General features: G+C 33.8%; 1 protein-coding gene across 2 annotated transcripts in view; it reads right to left on the bottom strand.

Moving 5' to 3' along the window:
* The window catches only part of Ube3d (ubiquitin protein ligase E3D), a 145,161-nt gene that overhangs the window by 95,462 nt on the left and 29,987 nt on the right, over window positions 1–19,712 (bottom strand). For both annotated transcript variants that reach the window (XM_027928234.2, XM_071613240.1), the window contains exons 6-8: window positions 13,657–13,726; window positions 11,824–11,932; window positions 9,294–9,454 (exon numbers count right to left, since the gene is read on the bottom strand). In XM_027928234.2, coding sequence (XP_027784035.2) covers window positions 9,294–9,454; window positions 11,824–11,932; window positions 13,657–13,726 — 340 coding nt within the window. The remainder of the gene's footprint in view (window positions 1–9,293; window positions 9,455–11,823; window positions 11,933–13,656; window positions 13,727–19,712) is intronic.

Here is a 19,712-nt window from a genome sequence, read left to right as displayed (position 1 = left end):
CTTAGGGACTCTTGAGTTGTTCTGGCTCCTCCCAGCCCTACCCAATCTCTGCATTTCAGCCACCTTGGCCTTCTTCCCATCCCTGTACTCACTGTACTCTCTCCCACCCCTAGGTCCCTTTAAATTGCCTTTCTCCTTAGGTGCTCCTCACACCCTCTTTCTTGTCCTTCAGACAGCAGTGGAGCATCAATTCTGCATCAAATCTCATCCTGACATGGTTGGTCTCCCTACAATTTATTCTCATAGGATCATGTAACTCTGTCATAGCAGTGATCAGGTTGCAAACTATGCATTTATTTGTCTTTTCTGCTAGACTATAATAACATCTATGATATAAAGCATCAGGTCTCTGCTAGCTCAATATTATATTCCCAATACCTAGCACAATAGTATGCATTTAATAAGTACTTACTGAATTAATAAATGAATGAAAGAACCCTCTCTAATGCCTGAAGTTGAAACTTTTCTGTTTACTGTCCAAATTCTATGAATTATTGAAGTCCAGCTTTTCCTGTCTAGTTCCACCAAAAACACTCTTTCCTTTACTTCTAACAACCTTGTAGAATGTATCCCTAGCTGTAGCATCTTTCCTATCCATAACAGCCTCATATATATGCAAAACTGACAAGATGTAAGGCAACATCTTCTTATAGAAATCAAGATAGAAACAAAACCAAGGAGTCAAGAGGAAAGAGCAAGGAAGGGGAAGCTTGAAACCATTCATCTGCGGATGTCTGGCCTGGAGACGAGACCCTAGGAGAACATGTGAAGGTACCTGAATATTTAGAGCTGTCATATTGAAGACTCAGCAGATTTATTTTTGGTAGCTCCGACTGAGAGTTTCTGGGAGGTAGATTTCAGCCCCCCCCAAAAAAAAGGAAGACCATTCTAACAATTGCTATTCTAACAATAACACAATGTGTTTGTTTTAGTAAGTTGCAAATTTGCCTGATCCAATGGATTCAAACATAATATGGTAAAATGTATATCACAAAGAACAGTGATTCTCTTATTTTTCTTTCTGGCTGGGGCCCCCTCTCTTCAACTAAACCTTTTGAGGAGCCTAATATTCTAAAGAGATAAAAAGAGGCATCTCTATAGATAGTTGACTGCCCCTCACTCCTCAACCCCTGTAGGGGCCACATATCCCTTTGTCAGATGCAGCCTACTAAGGGCCCCTCTATATGATCACAGGCACACTTTGTCTATCCCTTCTCAATTTTCATCAGAGAGAGGGTGGAGTGGAAGGGAGGGGAACAGAGTACTTTCTACCTTTTGTTCTATTTTCTTTACTCCAGCTAATGAATATATTATTAGAAAAGCCATGAATATCTCTTCCTTAGCTGCCATGGCTTAAATGTTTGTGTTCCCTCCAAAACTCATGTTGAAACTTAATCTCCAAGGCAGAAGTATTAAGAGGTGGGGCCTTTAGTAGATGCCAGGGTCCTAGGGCTCTGCCCTCATGGATAGGAATAGTGTCTCATAAAAGGCTGGAGGCTATAGGTAGGTGCTTTTGTCCTTCCTTCCTCTTCATCATGTGAGGATACTGTGTGCAATATGCCACATAGGACCCAGCAAAAGGAGCAACTTTGGAAGCAGAGATTGCTGGCACTTTGTTCTTGGGACTTCCAGCCTCTAAATCTGTGAGAAGCTTCTATTGTTTTTAAAATACCCTATTTCAGGTATTTTGTTATGGTAGCACTACGGGACTAACTTATTAGCATTATGTGCATTCTGATCTTTTGAACAAATTATTTATTTAGGTTTGTTTTCTTTTTCTTATTATGTTGCCTTAACTTTACTTTGAAATTCCTGTCTGGCAGAAATCTTCATTTTCCTGTTTTGAAATCAAACATAATACCAAGTACATAATACCAAGAAATTGGAATTTTTTTCTTTTCTTTTTTTTTTTTTTTTTTTCAGTGCTGGGAATTGAACTAAGGCCTCACTCATATTAAGCAAGCACTCTACCACTGAGCTACACCTCCAGACCCTAAAACCAAAGCCTTTCTAAAGATGTGAAACATTAACACAATACTTTAAGTCTGAATCAGAAATATCTCACAGATGATTAGAGAACAAATAATAGTGAAGAAACAATTTCATGTACACATTCCTCTTCCTTCTTTTACCCAATGCCAGTTCCCTCTCCTCTTTACCTTCACAGGTCATGACAATACTTGTCTCACATTTTCTCATTAGAAAAAGGAAGCCAGATTCTCCTCAAGGAAGCAATCCCAAGAGATAAACTGCTTTTCACAGGAAAAGCTCCAGGGGAAAAGCTCATATTTTTTTATATGTCATGGTCTTATTTCCTGTCTCTTCTTTAATGATTACAAATGGATTCATGAATAGTGTAGGAATTCCAAACAAAATAACTTTTAGGTTAGACCATTGTAATTACATAGTCTAAAGAAGGAATCTTTCCAATTATAATTGAAGATGTGTACTGAACTTGGTTAATAATGAAGAATGGTCTCTCAATAAGTTGGTTTTGGTGATAATATTATACTAGCAAGTGTATGAAAAGTGATTTCAAAAGAAGCCTTAACATTTTCTAATAGGTACTGATGACTTTGTTATATTTTTAGATTAATTTAGATTCAATGCATTCCTGTTCTAAGAAGCTAAGACCTGGGACTACTGGAGGGAAAAAAAAAAAAAAAACCCAACATTTGTATACTAAAATTCCAATCTATGACATCAGAAATGAACATCCTATAAATCTGAAGTTCCTGCTCCTGATATTACATAACTAAATAGATTTAATTTATCACTGACAAGGTGACTAATTGAAGTTATTTGTCCTTTTGGTCTTTAGGTTCCTAATATGTAAAATATGACTTGTACATTCATATCTGAAGTTTAAGTCCAACCTACTCTTCAAAGTCAGTGTATCTAATTGGAATGCATCAACAACAGTCACCTTGTGGCTCCTATGTGGAAAGCAGAAGAGATGCTTCCTTGAGATGCCGTAATAAAGTGCTCTTAAGGGCTGAGTAACATGTATCAGTTCAGTCAGCTACTCACTGATTCACTCATTCACTTATTTTAGCATAATATTCATACTTAAAAACATTAGCATTGCTTTAGCAGATTACATAATTATTAAATAGGTCTTTAGATATTCTGCTGGATGTAAAATTATCATAAACTAACAATTAGTTTGATTTATGTTTTTATCAAACAAAAGAACAAATTTCTGTAGATCTGGTCAAAACCATTTAATTTTATCTCCAAAGTTTTTCAAGCAATGAAGTCTTTGCCACATCACTGTATACTATCCAAAGTAAGCAGAGTTTGATAATGATTTCTTTTGATATGATACTAAAAGCACAAGCAGCAACAAAAACAGATAAATGACACTACACTAAACTTAAAAACTTTTGTACACCAAAGGATACAATCAACAGAGTGAAAAGGCAAGCTACAGAATGAAAGAAAAAATTATACATCATTTATCTGATAAGAGATTAATAACCAGGATATATCAAGCACTTTCATATAATTCCACAATAAAAAACCTAATAACCCAAATTTTAAAAAATGGATAATGGACTTGAACAGATATTTCTCTGAAGATGATATACAAATGACCAACATATGAGAAGATGCTTGACATCATTAACCATCAGAGAAATGCACATCAATACTATAATTAGATATTACCTCACATCCATTAGGATGGCTAGTATCAAAAAAGGAACAGAAGCTAACAAGTGTTAGCAAGGATGTGAGTAAACTGAAATGTGTGTGTACCATTGGTAAAATGGCAAAATGCTGTAACTATTATGGAAATGTACAGAGATTCCTCAAGAAATTAAAAATAGAACTCCCATATGATCTGGCAAACCCACTCTTGGGTATACAATTAAAAGAATTGTTTCCCTTACAGAAAAAAACGATAAGTGTTATAAACATTTACATAATATTTCACCATTTATTCTGTTTATTCTAACAAAGCTAACATCTGAGGTTATAGAGATTTTGATTCATGCCATATTAGAATTTCTCTTATTTTCAGGTCTAAATATATCTCAAGAAAATTATGGGCTATAATACATAGAAGAAGGCAAAAACAGCTTGATTTCAAGACGCAGTACAGAGCAGGGTTTCTCAACTTTGGTACTATTTCAGCATTTTGATCCAGAAAATTCTTTGCTGTGGGAGTTCTCCTATGTGTTATATAATATTAAGAGCAATCTTATCTATTTTCTAGATGCCAATCGTCTAAGTAATGATAACCAAAAATGTCTCCAGAAATTGCCAAGTATTCCCTGAGGGACAAAATTACCCTGTCTAGAATATGAGGCCATCATGGGTGAATTGACAAAATGGCAGAAATAAATTTCAGAAGATAATTTAGAGTCCAAAGCTAGAGAGTCAATACATAGAATCTGAATTCTGATATACAAACAAAAGAATGTGGGATATAAGATAGATTATTTTGCCAATATAAAACATGAAACCGTAAACCATTGGTTTCACTAAGATGTGAAACACTGGCTGAAGTAAGAAGGGAAGGGATTAAAAAAAACACAATATACTTCAAAATGTTGAGCAAAATTGCTAGAAAGAACACTCTAAAAATATTATATGCCACTTTTTTTGTGAGTGCTCAAGGAAATAAAACCATAGTTACATTTGCTATTTTCCTTATTTAGACGACCATCTGGCAATCCACACTTTCACTAGAAAAAAAAATTCTAGCCAATTGGACTAAAATAGTTAATGTACCACCCCATGAATCAAAAATATACCACGAGTCTAAAGTTTGCTCAGTCATGCCCCAGAAAGGAAGACACTAATATCTTTAAAAGACAAAAGTAAATAACTCACAGCACGTTTATCCAACTGGAAAAATTTTCTTCCTACCTTGGGGCACACAGAGCCAAAAAGTAGCAGGAGGAAAAGCACAACAAAAGTAATTTTTTTTTCAACAAAAGTAATTTTATAAATAGGTAAATTCATTCATTAGACACTAACTTGTTTCCAAGACACGTGGAGTTAAAAAAAAAAAAAAAAAAAAGTCGCCTAATGGAATACAGAACACAGCTGACTAATGTCACTCTATTTCTAGCATCATAGGAATTTGTTCAGAATGAGTAAATATGGTCCAAGTACACCAAGTTCCTTTAATACTCCTTAAGAAAGGCAGTATAAAGATCCTACATATAATTAATACAAGATTTATCACCATAACTGAATCTGTGACTACCTCCACTTTTTTAATTCCAAAAGTTGAAAAAAGACAAGTCCAGACAAGTCCAGACCAGCAAATCCTTTGAGTTATCTTTCACTAATCCATAAGCACAGGCTACGCTACCAAGAACTCATAGTCATCAACAGCTGAATTATAATTATCAGAGAATAAGTAGAACATCAGGTACCACTGTATAAACACGAATTGTATGTTTTGAATTCTTTAACAAATATTCATGGTGAGTAGGACAGACATGGTCCTAGTTGGCATGGAGCTCAAACCCTTGTGCAAGAATTCTAGTCAACCCATCAAACATGTGGGAAGAGCAATGCTATGAAAAAAAGAAGCATTAAACTCAATCTCTGTTTTCAAAAAGAGCTAACACCCAAGGGAAAAAAAGTTAATAGAGAAAACAGAGGAATTTAAGTATAATTACTATTCTTACAGAGACTGAAAGCATATTGTATCTTTAAAAATAGATATGAGAAAATTTTGAGCAAACATTCACATTTAGACACATCTTTATAAAATCCTAGAACACCAAAGATAAGCCACATGTGATGGTGCACGTGTATAATCCAAGCAGCTCAGGAGGCTGAGGCAGGAGGATTGAGAGTTCAAAGCCAGCGTCAGCAAAGCAAGGCACTAAGCAACTCAGTGAGACCCTGTCTCTAAATAAAATACAAAATAGGGCTGGGGATGTGGCTCAGTGGTCCAGTGCCCCTGAGTTCAATCCCTAGTACCTGAGAGAGAGAAAGAAAAAAAATAAGAAAGGAAAATCAAAGATACAGAGAAAATCCTGAAGACCATCAAAGTCAGAATAAGTATAAGAAATTTTCAGATATTCAAGGACTAACTATAATCCAAGTTTAAAAGATGTATTGAAGAATATACTTGATCAAATTAAAAAATGAAACAAAAATATTGAATGAAAAAACAATTGCAGAAAGATGGGAGTTTAGTATCATTTATAAATCATGTTAAAATACATAAAATAACATTACATATTTTTATAAAAATATGGTACAGGACTTTGGCTTAGAAAAGAGGAAGGAAGAAATGCAGCCCCCTTCATTAGAATCACAGATGATGTTGACATAGGGAAGGGAGTAGGAAAGAGAGTAAGCCAGAGGAAAAATGTGAAACTTTACGTCCTTCTTGTTCTAGTGAAAAGTAGGGATATTAAATCTAAATATAAATAGTAAAGTATATTAAAAATTTAAATTTAACCATTAAAAATAATTTTGGAATTACTTTTTATTTCCAAATCATCAGAGGAAGGAAATGACCCCATAGCATACCATGTGCAATTATCTCAATAATCACAATAATTGTGAAATAATTAAATTCACTATTAAGATAAAGAGGCAATCACATTGGAGTTTTAAAATGTCCAGCGACATGCAGTTCACAAAGCATATAATAATGAAACATGTACCTAAGATAAAATGACATAAAACAGGTGAAAATAAAGAAATGCAAAAAAAATTATAACAAGTCAATAATCTCTTTAAAATTAAATATAGCAGTATTAACACAAAGAAAATTAAATGAAAGAACTTTGCATCGAATGGAAAAGGAACAAAATTTTCTATTAACAAAATATGCAATCAGTTAAACTGTAGCATTTCAAACGTTTAATATCTATTAACTTCAAAAGAAAAAATACAAAAACATATAAAAACGAGAAGAAAACAACTTCCATAATCAGTGTAAAATTTAACATACCTTTCTCAAAAGTCTACATTTCAAATAAGTAGTAAAGATGAATATAAAGGATTTAATAAAATTGACTATATAAATCTACATTACGGCGTCACACACACACACACACACACCCCCACACCAACAGAGAATATAATTAATAAACAGTTTAAAAGTTAACCATGTCTTAGGCCTCCCAAAAAGTCTGAAAAGCATAGAACACAAATCATATTCTCTGAGTGTACCTCAATACCATAAAGAGAGTAGATTAAACCTCTTTCATTAAGACTGACATCAGATAGGGAAAAACCTAAATGATAAGAGGGTATGGAAATGGGAATTTAAGATAATATTAGGAGGGATTATAAATTTGCATTGTCATTTTACAAAACAACTTGAGATTATCTATAAAAATTTTAAATGTGCACACCTTTTGACCCAACAATTGTACCTCTATAAAACCCTCTTATAAAAAACCTACATATAATCATAAAACAAATATACAACAGTACATAGTCCAACACTAATTATAACAGCAAAAAGTAATCAATAGTAAAATGGTCAAGTGATTTATAGTATACTCATTTCATAAAATGTCAAGCCTTGATATGTAAAGAATCTCCAAGAGAAAGTGTTTTGCTCTTTTAAAAAACATATGTATCATTTAGATTTTGTTAAGACGCAAAATGAATAGTAAGCAATGTGGAAGATTGCACAACAGTTTACATCTGGAGAGGGATATGATGAAGAACTTCACATTTTAGTTTACATGTCTCTGATTATTTGAATCTCTTATGATTTGCACTGCTTGCTTAATTAAAAAAAAAAAGATGAAAGAAAAGCAGTAATTGTTTTAAATGTCTTATTTATTTCCCAGAAAAAAACTGGGATCTTTCTGTTCCTAGCAGAAATTTGATAAACCCATCTGAGAATACAGAACAAGTATAAACTTTCAATCCATACAATAAAATACTTGCTGTTTCCTTTGCTAAGGAACAGACAGATAAGGATGGTGGGAACACAAGGTTAAGAGAATAATTCTATAAAATGGGCCCACTGTGCTTACCCCACATGCTTTCTTTTCCAAGAAGTAATTTACCTGCAGTCCAGCCTGGCTTAAGTGGACAGGATATGTCACATTCCTCAGCAAACTACCTGTTAACTGCAGGAAATATGCAGACCCAAGATGATGTTGATGGGAGGAACCCAGACTTTTGTGATCAGATCCTGAAACTCTAGGAGACAGGATAGTTCTTCCTGGTTAAGAATCCAGTTAGAACCAGTCAGTATGGCCCAAGGTGACATAGAGTTGCCATAGCAATGGGTACTTGAAAGTCTGATGTCCTGTTGCTGTTAGTCAAAAGTCAAAAAGGTTGTCCTGGGTGGGACTCTCTGGAAACTTCTCTGGGATCCCCAATAAAATTGGAGTGCAGGAGAAGCATGTGGTCCCTCTCCTCTCTTAGAGGACCCATTTTCTCCCTTGAGAGTGTCCCCTTTCCCTTTTCCTATGCCTTCAATAAACTTATTCCTGTTACTCTAAGCAACATGTCTGAAATCTTGCTGACTTGATTTCAAGAATCAGGGTTTGATGAGTAATCAGGGTTTGATGAGAGGGTCTTCGAGTTGCCTCAGTTTCTTGGAAGGCCCTCACTCTGTAACACCTTCACTAGGAACGCTCTACCCTCGGCCATGGCTCACCATTTCACATCCTTCAGATTTTCCACTTAAATATCATTTTTTTTTCCTGAGGAACTGTCCCTGACTTTTCAATATAAAATGACAATGGCCTATACCCATCTAACACTTCACTGCTTCCTTATCTTGATTTATTTTTTTACTAGAATAACATACCACCCACTTCTTAGTATCCTTATCTTTATAAGGGGGATAACTCCCAGGGCTGTGTCTAGCCTTAAGAGAACTGTAAGCTCAGGTGAGTTTAGATGAGTAATGGACACACAAAAAAAAACCATATAAGCCTTTGACTTTTTGTTGATGATGGTTTTGTTTATTGTTTGCTTCCTCCCGTTTGAATGACAACTCCTGAGGCAAGGACTATGTCTATTATTGTATCCTGAATGACTGGAAAGTGCTTACCAGTAAGTATTCATGATTGTTGAAGCCTAATCTAGTACTGTAGTCTATATACAGACAGCTGAGATTACAAGAAAAGACCAATTACTTTCAGTAAAAGCAAGATTTCTGCATGTTAGCATGAATCATCTGTAATAACTCAATCTACTTTAAAAGCATATTTAGCAGCATGATTCCTAGAAATTTCAAGAAGTGAAGCAGTATAGTACCATTAAATTCATTAATTTTTTTAATACCAACATGACAACAGAAGCTATAACAGTGTGGAGTGGGAAACAAAAGCAAAACTCACTTTTCATCTCCACTTCTGAGGCATGGCTGGTAGAGGACCTTGATAGCATTCCAGGCAGAACTGAAGTCTGCTTTTAATGTATCTTCCAAAAGGGGGAACTTTTTGATATGGTCGGAACTCAAAGATTCAATCACCACACTGTCTGAGTTTAAAAGCCAGAGCTAAAGGTGTGAAGAGAAAAATCCACGTATGAGGATATTGCCACCCTATTTGTATTTTAAGCTACTATTAAAAAGAAAAAAAAACCTATTCAAAAAAAATAGAGGGGAACCAATCACATAATTTCAAAATAAGGTAGGCTTTTCAAAGCACGATATTTAATAGTGCAACCAACATCATAAAGTTAAAAAAAAAAGACAACTAATGAGGAGAAAATATTCAATATGTAAATAACAATGTAACTATCTATAATCTATAAATGTGTAGCTTCTGGAAATAAGTAAGGGGCAAAAAATAGCCCAATAGAAAAATAGGCAAAGAATAGTAACCAAATTAACAAGGAATGTAATAAATGAAAATTAAAACGTCAATAGGACTAATAATAAGGAAATGCAAAATTTCAATGCCACTATTTTTTACCTATGAGATTAGATTAAAAAAATATTGTAAAAAGATTGGAAACATCCATCTCAGAATGGTTTTGGAATGAGTATTCCCTAAGTGCTAATGGAGGAGTGTTTGGGGATGCAGCGGTATGTGATTCACTGAGATACTTTCAGGAGAACGGGAAAATATGAGGGAAAGACCTGCAAGGATGCAGAATACAAGCTCAGCAGGAGTTGGGCTTCAGCCTGATCCATGGGGAGATCCTGAGCTTGAATTATACCTACAAAATTGGCCCCACCTTGAGGCCAAGGCCTCAGCTTTTTGTGGCCCAGATTCAAATCACTGACAGGCTGACCAGGGCAGGAATGGATATGGGACAGTAAGAAAAGGAAACCTCCTCAGAAAGTCAACATCATTACCCAAGGCAAGTTTCTGGAAAAGGGAACATCTATGAACTATTGGCATCCAACACTGTCAGCAGCTGGGAATGGGTGTAGCAACACAGTCAACCAGATCTAAGTGGGGCACCAAGAACATCCATTGTAAAAGAACAATAATAGTACAATGTTTTACAAGGTGATTACCATCTGAGTTTATATCATATAAATCCAATGCTGTATTAGAGTAGAAAGATTCATTTCTAAAGAAGCACTAAAATGCATGTGCAAAGATTTTTTGTAGCATGTCTTTTATAATTGTACAATGGAACTCAGTTATTAAAGAGTAAGACCTACACTTACACTAACAAAAAATAATCCTTAATGATCTATTGTTATGAGAAGAAAGCATGTTACAAAAAATATTCTGATCATGTCATACTGTTTCATTTTCATAAACAAAAGTTGTATATGGATAGAAAAATATTAACGTTCACACATCAGACTATTAAGATAAATTACCTCTAGAAAGCACTATGTGATGGGGAGGAGAGGGGACAAATGGGGAAGCTAACATTTCTTTATGTTCTTCATGTTGTCTGAATGTGTTTCAAGAATGTATTATTTCCATAAAAAGGAAATTTTTAAAAATTTAAATATCTATTAGAAAAATTTTAAAGTTCCTACTCCTGATGTTCAACTTAAAAATCTTACAAGAAAAGAAAACTAAACTTGTGTTCAGACTTTGACTATGAAGTTACAATTACATTGTTATTTATGTATTTATGATTTAATATCAACTGAAGTTGGAAAATGTATTAGCCTGCCACAGAAGTTCTCTGGAAGTAGAGAAGCACAGAGTTCCCAAAATGGATGGCCAGCAGCAAAACCATACATAACTCTACCCCAGGCCAAGGCATTCTTGTTCTACCTTAAGCACCTAGAACAGTGCCTTTCAAATAAGAAGTGTTTCATGTATATTAACTGGTTGAATAAAACAGATGTACAGACAGAGGAGACTTGGTCCATGATGCTTTGGTTTTCAGATAAATGCCCCAGATTCATTTCTGCAAAGCATTATTTTTAATAGAGGTAGTGTAATATTAGACCCTTGTGGTATACGTAAGGGATGAGTGCTAACCACAGAGCCTTTTCTCCCAAACTTGCCACTTTCTCAAACATCAAGATGTCAGAGGTAATTAAAAAATAACAGAAGCAATAAAACATATTTTAAAGTTAAGAGTATCAAATAGCCCAGTAAGGGGAAAAAAAGTATCAAATAGAAAGAAAAAGAAATACAGACAGAATGGTATTATACTGACCATTAAAAACAGAGTGAAAACACTTATTTTGTGTATGAGCTACTTAGGGGAAGGAATTAGGTTTTCTTTCCTTCTGTATCCCTAGAACCTAATACATGGAAGTACCCAATCATTTGTCATAAAGTTAAGGAAGGTTGACTTATGAATTAAGCTGATATTAAATATTCAATTCTTGATCACTTAACTTCTAGACCTATGAACTAAGAAAAAATAAAAACAAAAGAGAAATTTTCTGAGATCTTGGATTACTAGGCTACAAAAAAACTGGACAGAATGATTTCTTACCAAGATGTACACCTTGCCATCCTGATCTTGAATAGTGAATCTAAAAGTGCTTCTAGCAGAGGAGAGTTCCACCAGACACTGGGCAATAACACTCTGGACAAACTGAGACCTGTTTGAACAGAAATCAATTATTATCCAAAGTACAGTGACTCTCATAATAACTCTAGTAAGATAAGCCAAAATTACATATAGGGTACCTAAAAGGCAGAAACATCAGCATCCCCGACTTTTCTATCCACTGCCCCTTCCCTCACAATCTGTGGTAATGTGGATTTTAGTGTATTTATGTTTGCTCCATTCTTCTTAAAATCTATTCTCCAATTAGTAATACAGTTGCCACCCAAAGCTACCGATTCCTCTCTATTGAATAAAAAAATACCATGTTAGTGATAGTAGATATTCCATTGATGATATACACATTAAATAGTGGATAGCTAGGTTACAAAAGAATGTGAGAAATTTCCTTCCAAACATTGTATAATCTGCATTTTCTTTTTTCATTTAGATCTCCTTAAAGTGACAGCTCTATGGTTCAGAAAATATTTATAGAATGATAAAATACAAGTTTATTTTCAGGTTGCCATAATTTTTGGATATCATAGATATACTAAAGACTGTCTATGGTTAACTTTTGTTTGCAAACCGGAAAAGATTAAAAGAAAAGAAAAATTAATAGATTTAGAGGCTGAAGATCTTTTATTTTGAAACACAGAAATAATTTGAAATGGATCTATGTTTCAAATTTTAAATAGGTCAAATGAAAACCAGAAATAATTTTTCAAAAACCCATTGATGCCGGTGTGTAGCACAGGCTTGTAATCTCAGCAATTTGGGGCTGAGACAGGAGTATTGCAAGTTCAAAGCCAACCTCAGCAATTTAGCAAGGCTCTAAGCAACTTAGTGAGACCCTGTCTCATAATAAAAAATAAAAAGGAGGGCTGGGGTTGTGGCTCAGTGGTAGAGCACTCGCCTAGCACATGTGAGGCCCTGGGTTCGATCCTCAGCACCACATAAAAAAATAAATAAATAAAGATATTGTGTACAACTAAAAAAATAAAATATTAAAAAATAAAAAATAAATAAAAAGGATTTGCAGGTAAATGGATGGAGTCAGAGAAGATAATGCTAAGTGAAGTTAGGCAATCCCAAAAAACCAAATGCCAAATGTTTTCTGTGATATAAGGAGGCTGATTCATAGTGGGATAGGGAGGGGGAGCATGGGAGGAATAGAGGAACTCTAGATAAGGCAGAGGGGTTGGAGGGAAAGGAAGGGACAATGGGGTTATTAATGATGGTGGAATGTAATGATCATCATTATCCAAAGTACAGGTATGAAGACACGAGTTGGTGTGAATATACTTTGTATACAATCAGAGATATGAAAAATAGTGCTCTATATGTGTAATGAAAATTGTAATGCATTCCACTGTCACATATAAATAAAAAAAATAAAAAAGGTTGGAGATTTCATTCTGTGATAAAGCACCCCTGAGTTCAATGTCCAGTACCTAAAACAAACAAATAAAAATCAAAAAAACAAGAAAAAGATTGATGATTATGTTATAAAATTCTGAATCTCTGGCACATAGAAAGAAGCACAAAAAACTTTCAGAATTAGAAGATTTATATGAACATATTTACATACACCATATAAGCAAAACATAAAGAAATAAAACCTCAAATTGTTTATATGTGTAGTTGGGCTAAAGTATTTCAAAACTTTTCTCTAAGGCATTTCCCCTTTCCAAATTAAAAAAAAATTATGAATAAAAATGAATTCTTAATCAATTATACCTACAAAATTACGTAATAAATTTAATTTGCTGTTTGTACCTTGGTATGATAGGAAAACTTCTCTCAGATGGTTGAATAATTATCTCTGTCATATAAAACTTAGTGGTTTCTAGAAACAAAAAAAAAAAAGAAAGAAAGTTAAGAATCTTCCCAATATATTAATATTTTTATTGTGGGTGTGTTGGTCCCAAATTATGACATTCCAAACTAAATATTCAATTATGACCATTCAGTAAACATTTTTCCAAAATGATTTTGTATCAATAGAAAAAACACTGATAACTACAAGAAGATATTTCTGAGATCAAACAGCACAGTGTCTGTTTAGAATGTCATGCTCAAATGTGAATCTGTAGCAGCAAAACAGTTTACACATACAAAAGGTTATAAAAATTAGTCACATCACAGTTTTAGCCCATTTACATAAAAATTAGGCATTGGATTTCCTCATTTCTACTGAATAGCCACAAATCTGAAAGGCAGAGAAAAAGGCTTTTCAGTTGTAGAATCCAAAAGCCCATGCACAGATGCTATAATCCTGATACCAGTATTTACCCAGAATGTCACTGACTCTATCCATGTACCGTTCTCACCAAAGCTGTTTATCTGATTACTCAGTTTATGTAAACAGTAGGCCAGATATTCAATAACCATTTTGGGTTGCTTTAGAAAATCCATTAAAAATGTTTTATTAAAAAGGGACATCCAAATCAAAACAAGTATTTTTTAGCATCAAACTGTTTTAAATGATAAGGTGTAGTAACAGATGGGCTTATAAGAAATGGATATGCTATCATAACTAAAGATGATAGATTTCTTAGAAGCAAAAGGCCTAAACTTTTGTATATATATTTGACACCATAATTAAATACTTAAGAATTATTTTAGCTGGGTGTGATGGCAAACACCTGTAATCTCAGCAATGGGGAGGCTGGAGGATCACAAGTTCAAGGGCAGCCTCAGCAATTTAGCAAGATCCTTAGCAACTTAGCACAACTTTGTCTCAAAAAAAAGAATAAAAAAATCTGGGGATGTAGCTCAGTGGTAAAGCACCCAGGGGTTCATCTGTTCAATCCCTAGTACCAAAAAAAAAGTATCTTAAAGAAATATCAATAAAATATGTAAAAATTTATCTATAAAGATGATCATAATAATATTAGTAGAAAAATGCTGAAAACAAATTAAAATGTCTAAAAGTTAAGGATGAATTAAATAATTGTATATTTGGCAACAGAATTACATGCATGTTTTAAATAGGCCAAATTAAATAATTAATGACTTTAATAAGTCAAGTTATTCCTAGTAATTTTTTTAAGAAGTTCCAATTGCTCAATATAACAAAAGGGCAAAAAAATTTAAAATGCTTTACTTATTATTATATATATAAATCCCAGTTACTATTGTTGTTGTTCTATACAGTTAATATTCATTTCATGTTGTTCTATACAGTTAATATTCATTTCATGATTTCTTACCAATCTTTCTTGAATAATCTGGGGTCATTTTCTTCTACCTGCCTACAGGTAGAATTTTTCTTACCAAGAAGTCACTAGTGGTAAATTATCCTAGTTTTTGTCTTTCAGAAAACATATTTATCTTTGCCTTCTTTGTTGAAGGATACTTTCACTTGATATAAAGTCCTAGGGTTAACGGTTATTGCTTTGTGCACATTGACAATATCATTCCACTGTCTTCGAATTTCCATTACTGGTGCTTGTTTGAAGGTTATCTGTCATTTTTCTTTGGTTGCTTTTAAGATTTTCTCTTGGCTTTTCATTCTCCAGTATTACTGGGATGTATCTAGGTATAGATTTCTTTTCATTTCTTACTTGGGCCTCACTGAATTGGAATTCATTGTGCCTCTTGAATCTGTAGATTGTTGTTTACTTTTACAAAATTCTCAACTGTTCAAATATTGCCTGTATTTCACTCTTTTCCTCTGTCTGGAAGGTAGATTTTCATCCATCTTCTGTCCATTAATTCTTTCCAAGTTGTACCTGCTTTGCTATTAAACCAGTCTCTGAATTTTTAATATCAATTATAATACAGCATGTTTTTAGAAATTCCATTGTGGCTCCTCTTCAAAGATACATACTGTTATTGTTTGCTTTTTCATTGCACTGTCTTTAAATATGTCTTTTACATTGTTAATTATACTAAGCAGTATTCTTTTATATTTTGCTTATGATCATTCCAGTAAAAGCTTATTTCCATTGTCTGATATATTTGTTAGTTCTTACTGATAGAAGTCTAGCTAACTTGTGTCCATATTTATCTCTGGTTATATGTTGAACACTGTACTTGAAAAATTATTTGTGAGAATAACACTATTTTTTCCAATGAAAGTGTTTCCCTCCAGAAGTGATATGCATTTGATTTTGCCAGGTACCTGCTATTCTGTCAGAACACACTGAATTCAAGATTTGAAATTCCCTAAAAACCCCAGGAATTGATACCTATTTATAATTCTACAGGACTGTTCCCCTTCTAACTCACTTCACTGTGAGGGGATGGTCTTTAGAATCTCATGTTTTTGTAGAGACAATCACCCATTAAATTTCCCATCTTGTGTAGTCTTTCATTTCTGTCCTTCCTTCTCAAAGCAATCAAAACAAAAGTTCTAATTATAGAAAACAGGCAAACTGCAGAAAAATGTGACTTTATGTGTACCTTTTTTGAATCTGCTTTTGTGGTAATTTATCCTTATATTTTCCACTTCCCCTGCTCTTTTTTCCTTCTTGAGTATTCTAGTTACCATCTGGTACCTTTTGCTTCAGCCTGAAGAATTTCCTTTAAGGTCTGTTTGTAACACATTATTTCACATGTTTTATCCAGGCTCATCTTTATTTTTTAAAGACACTTTTGCTGGATACAATATGGTTGGCTGACAGTCTTCTTTTGGTGGGAGGGGTACCAGGGATTGAACTCAGGGCACTTGACCCCTGAGCCACATGCCAGACCTTATTTTAAAAAAATATTGTATTAGGGACAGGGTCTCACTGCGTTGCTTAGCACCTTGCCATTGTTGAGGCTGCCTTTGAACTCTTGATCCTCCTGCCTCAGCTTCCAAAACCTCTGGGATTACAGGCATGCATCATTACACCCAGCCAGTTGACAGTCTTTTTACCCTAGCACTTTGCATATTTATTTTGATGTTTTTTGGAGACCATGATTTTTAGGAGACGTCCACCTTAATTGTATCATGAAATCCCTATTTATGATGTTTTGTTTTGCTCCTGTCAAATTTCAAGATTCTCTCTTCCTCATTAATTATCAGAAGTTTCGCTGCTTGGGGTTCACCGAAATTCTTAGATCCCAGAGTTAATATTTTTCACCAGATTTGCCAAGATTTAAGCCAGTTTTTTCTGTAATTATTTTTCTGACCCTTTCTTTTTCTCCTTACCTTCTGAGACTCCACTTATACACTTGTTGTAACACTTGATATTGTCCCACAGATCTAAGGTTCTATTCAGAATTTTTCCTTTGGACTGGTTAATGAGTATTAATCTACAAGTTCAATAATTTTTTTATCTTCTGTTGTCTCAAATCTGTGGTTTAGATCATCTAGTGAATTGTAGTTTCAGTTATTACACATTTCAATTTTAAAATTACCAATTTGCTTTTTCTTTGAAGTTTCCAACTTGTTGATATTTGCTATTTGTTCATTCAAGGACTTTTCTCTTTTAATTCCTTACCATATTTATATAGCTACTTCAACATATTATTCTGCTAAATACAACATTTGTATTTACTCAGTCTATGCAATCCTTTTTTGTTCCTTCAGTATGAATCACTTTCCTATTTCTTTGCATATATCATAATTTGTAGACAGAAGCAAGAAAATGTATGTAATATGTTGTAGCAGCTCTGAATTTTGTTTTGTTCTTCTGAGGATTGTTGGTTTAATGGTTTAGTGATCAATTAACTGGCCTGAACTTACTGTGAAATATGTTCCCCCTGCCCCACAGTTTGTAGCTGCTAATGTCACTGCTAAGTTTTATTTTGTTTAGTCTGGCTCTCTAGAGTATCCACTGCCACTAAGGTGTCTCAGAAAAAAGTGCTTTCTGTTGCTCAGGTTGTTTGTGGATTAAGGAATGCAATCAAAGGCACAGCAAATTCACAGGTCTAAGTTTTCAATTCTTATTGAAAATACACGCAATAAATACTTCCTGGCATCTATTGTATGCAGAGTTCAGTAGTCAGCCAGACTTGTATGAAGAAGTTATTGTATTGGCCCTTCTATCACCTTTTTTTTTTGTATTTTTTTATTGGTTATTCAAAACATTACAAAACTCTTGACATATCATATTTCATACATTCGATTCCAAAATATCCCCCCCTTAAATTTCTACTTTCTCTGTCACCTACCCTGAATTGAACTCAACACCTGTAAACAATACATTTGTAGGATTTCTCTGCCCAAGTTCTGGAGGCAAGAGACAGCAAGGCCTACTCTGTGGGCAAAAAGATCACAAACTTGCCATTCTTTCCCAATGCAGTAGTATTTTTTCATGACTAAACACTTCTCAAATTGTTGTTTCACTTCGTTCATTTTCCAGTGCCATAATATTGATATTTAATAATTTGTTTAACTTGTTCAGTTTGTGCTTGCTTTTTGTGGTACAGATTTGTCCATCCTCTTACCACCACCATTTTGGGAAGTGTAATTCTATTGATTTTGAGTTGATGTGGATGTAGTTCTATTAAACCACCCCATATACACACACTCATATATTCTGATATTCTGATATACTTATGAATTACATCATAATGTATGGTTAAATGAATACCCAGTATTTACATTATTATGACCAGAAATGATATCCTGGCAAGTTTTCCTTTCTTATTCTACCTTGTGTTTTTACTGTAGTAAATAATTTTCATTTGTTTAGTTTTCCAAGCAACTTTAGGTAATTCTTCCCATATAATGAAATGGTTTGTCTCAATAATATCAACATTACTTTGTTACATGCGGAAAATTTTATTTATGATGGGAAAAGTCTTTATTACAATCCTCTCTCTCTCCTCACTTCAATCAGGCTGTTTTTCTGTGGTACAGCTATACATCTCAAGGCCTTTCTTACCTTGTTCCTCTATATTGGATAGCCTATTTCCCCAAACTCATGTCATCCCTTTCTAGGTTGAATCCCTCATTTTTTTCCCCCATAGGAATGATAGATTTCTAAGGAAAATATACCTTTTAAGTCTGTTTTGAAACCTTATTATTTCCAAAATATATAATAAAATAAAATAAATAAATAAAATAAAAAGATAATAAATAAATAATCTTCACATCTGACTGATGATTTGATTTTGTAGAGAATTCCAGGGTGAACTTTTTCCCCCTCAAATTAGGAAGACATTGCTTGATTGTCTTCTAACTTTCAGCTCTACTTTTAAAAACTTCCATGCTTTCCTAATTCCTAATATATTATACACTAACTGCTTTTCCCCTTCTGGAAACTTCATCCTTATTGTTGTAAAGTTTCTCAGTGATATTATTTCCCTTTTCTCCCTCCACTACTAGGGCACTCCATGATCCTTGTAGTTGAGGAACCGCCAAGCATGCTCCTAAATAATTTGCTTCTATGTCCTATTTATATTACTATCATTTCCTCTCCATTTCTCTTCGTCTTTGTATACATACATCTTTGTATTCCTAAACTGTCGTTTTAACTGGACCTCAGGGAGGAAAGAAAAGAATTTAAAAATCAATTCATCTTATTGAAAAACCTTAAATTGGAAACCTTAAGTTTTCTAAGGAGTTTCTTGTGGGGCTTGTTTTCATTCTCCAAAAATGACTTTGAGGATAGCATCCTTTTCTGCTCACTTTGAACAAGTAATTACTTAAAAGACTCTGATGATTTAAACAAACAAAATATAGCACCATCTGCTTTCCTTTAAGTACAATAGCTTCACTTACATTATATCTTCTAACTAATTATATTAAAAGTGATTATTCCTCACCTGCAAAGCTAACACAGCATGTTGTAGCTCTCTACACATTTTAAACCATATCTTTAAACAGCATTTTAATTATCAGGATTTTTATTATTATATTTAAAGTAGTATAACATAGAGTTTACATAAAATAT

The sequence above is a fragment of the Marmota flaviventris genome, chromosome 6 (genome assembly GCF_047511675.1).
Source record: "Marmota flaviventris isolate mMarFla1 chromosome 6, mMarFla1.hap1, whole genome shotgun sequence".
Lineage (NCBI taxonomy): Eukaryota > Metazoa > Chordata > Mammalia > Rodentia > Sciuridae > Marmota > Marmota flaviventris.
The sequence above is the reverse complement of the archived record's forward strand: the minus strand, read 5'-3'. Positions and strand labels throughout refer to the sequence as shown.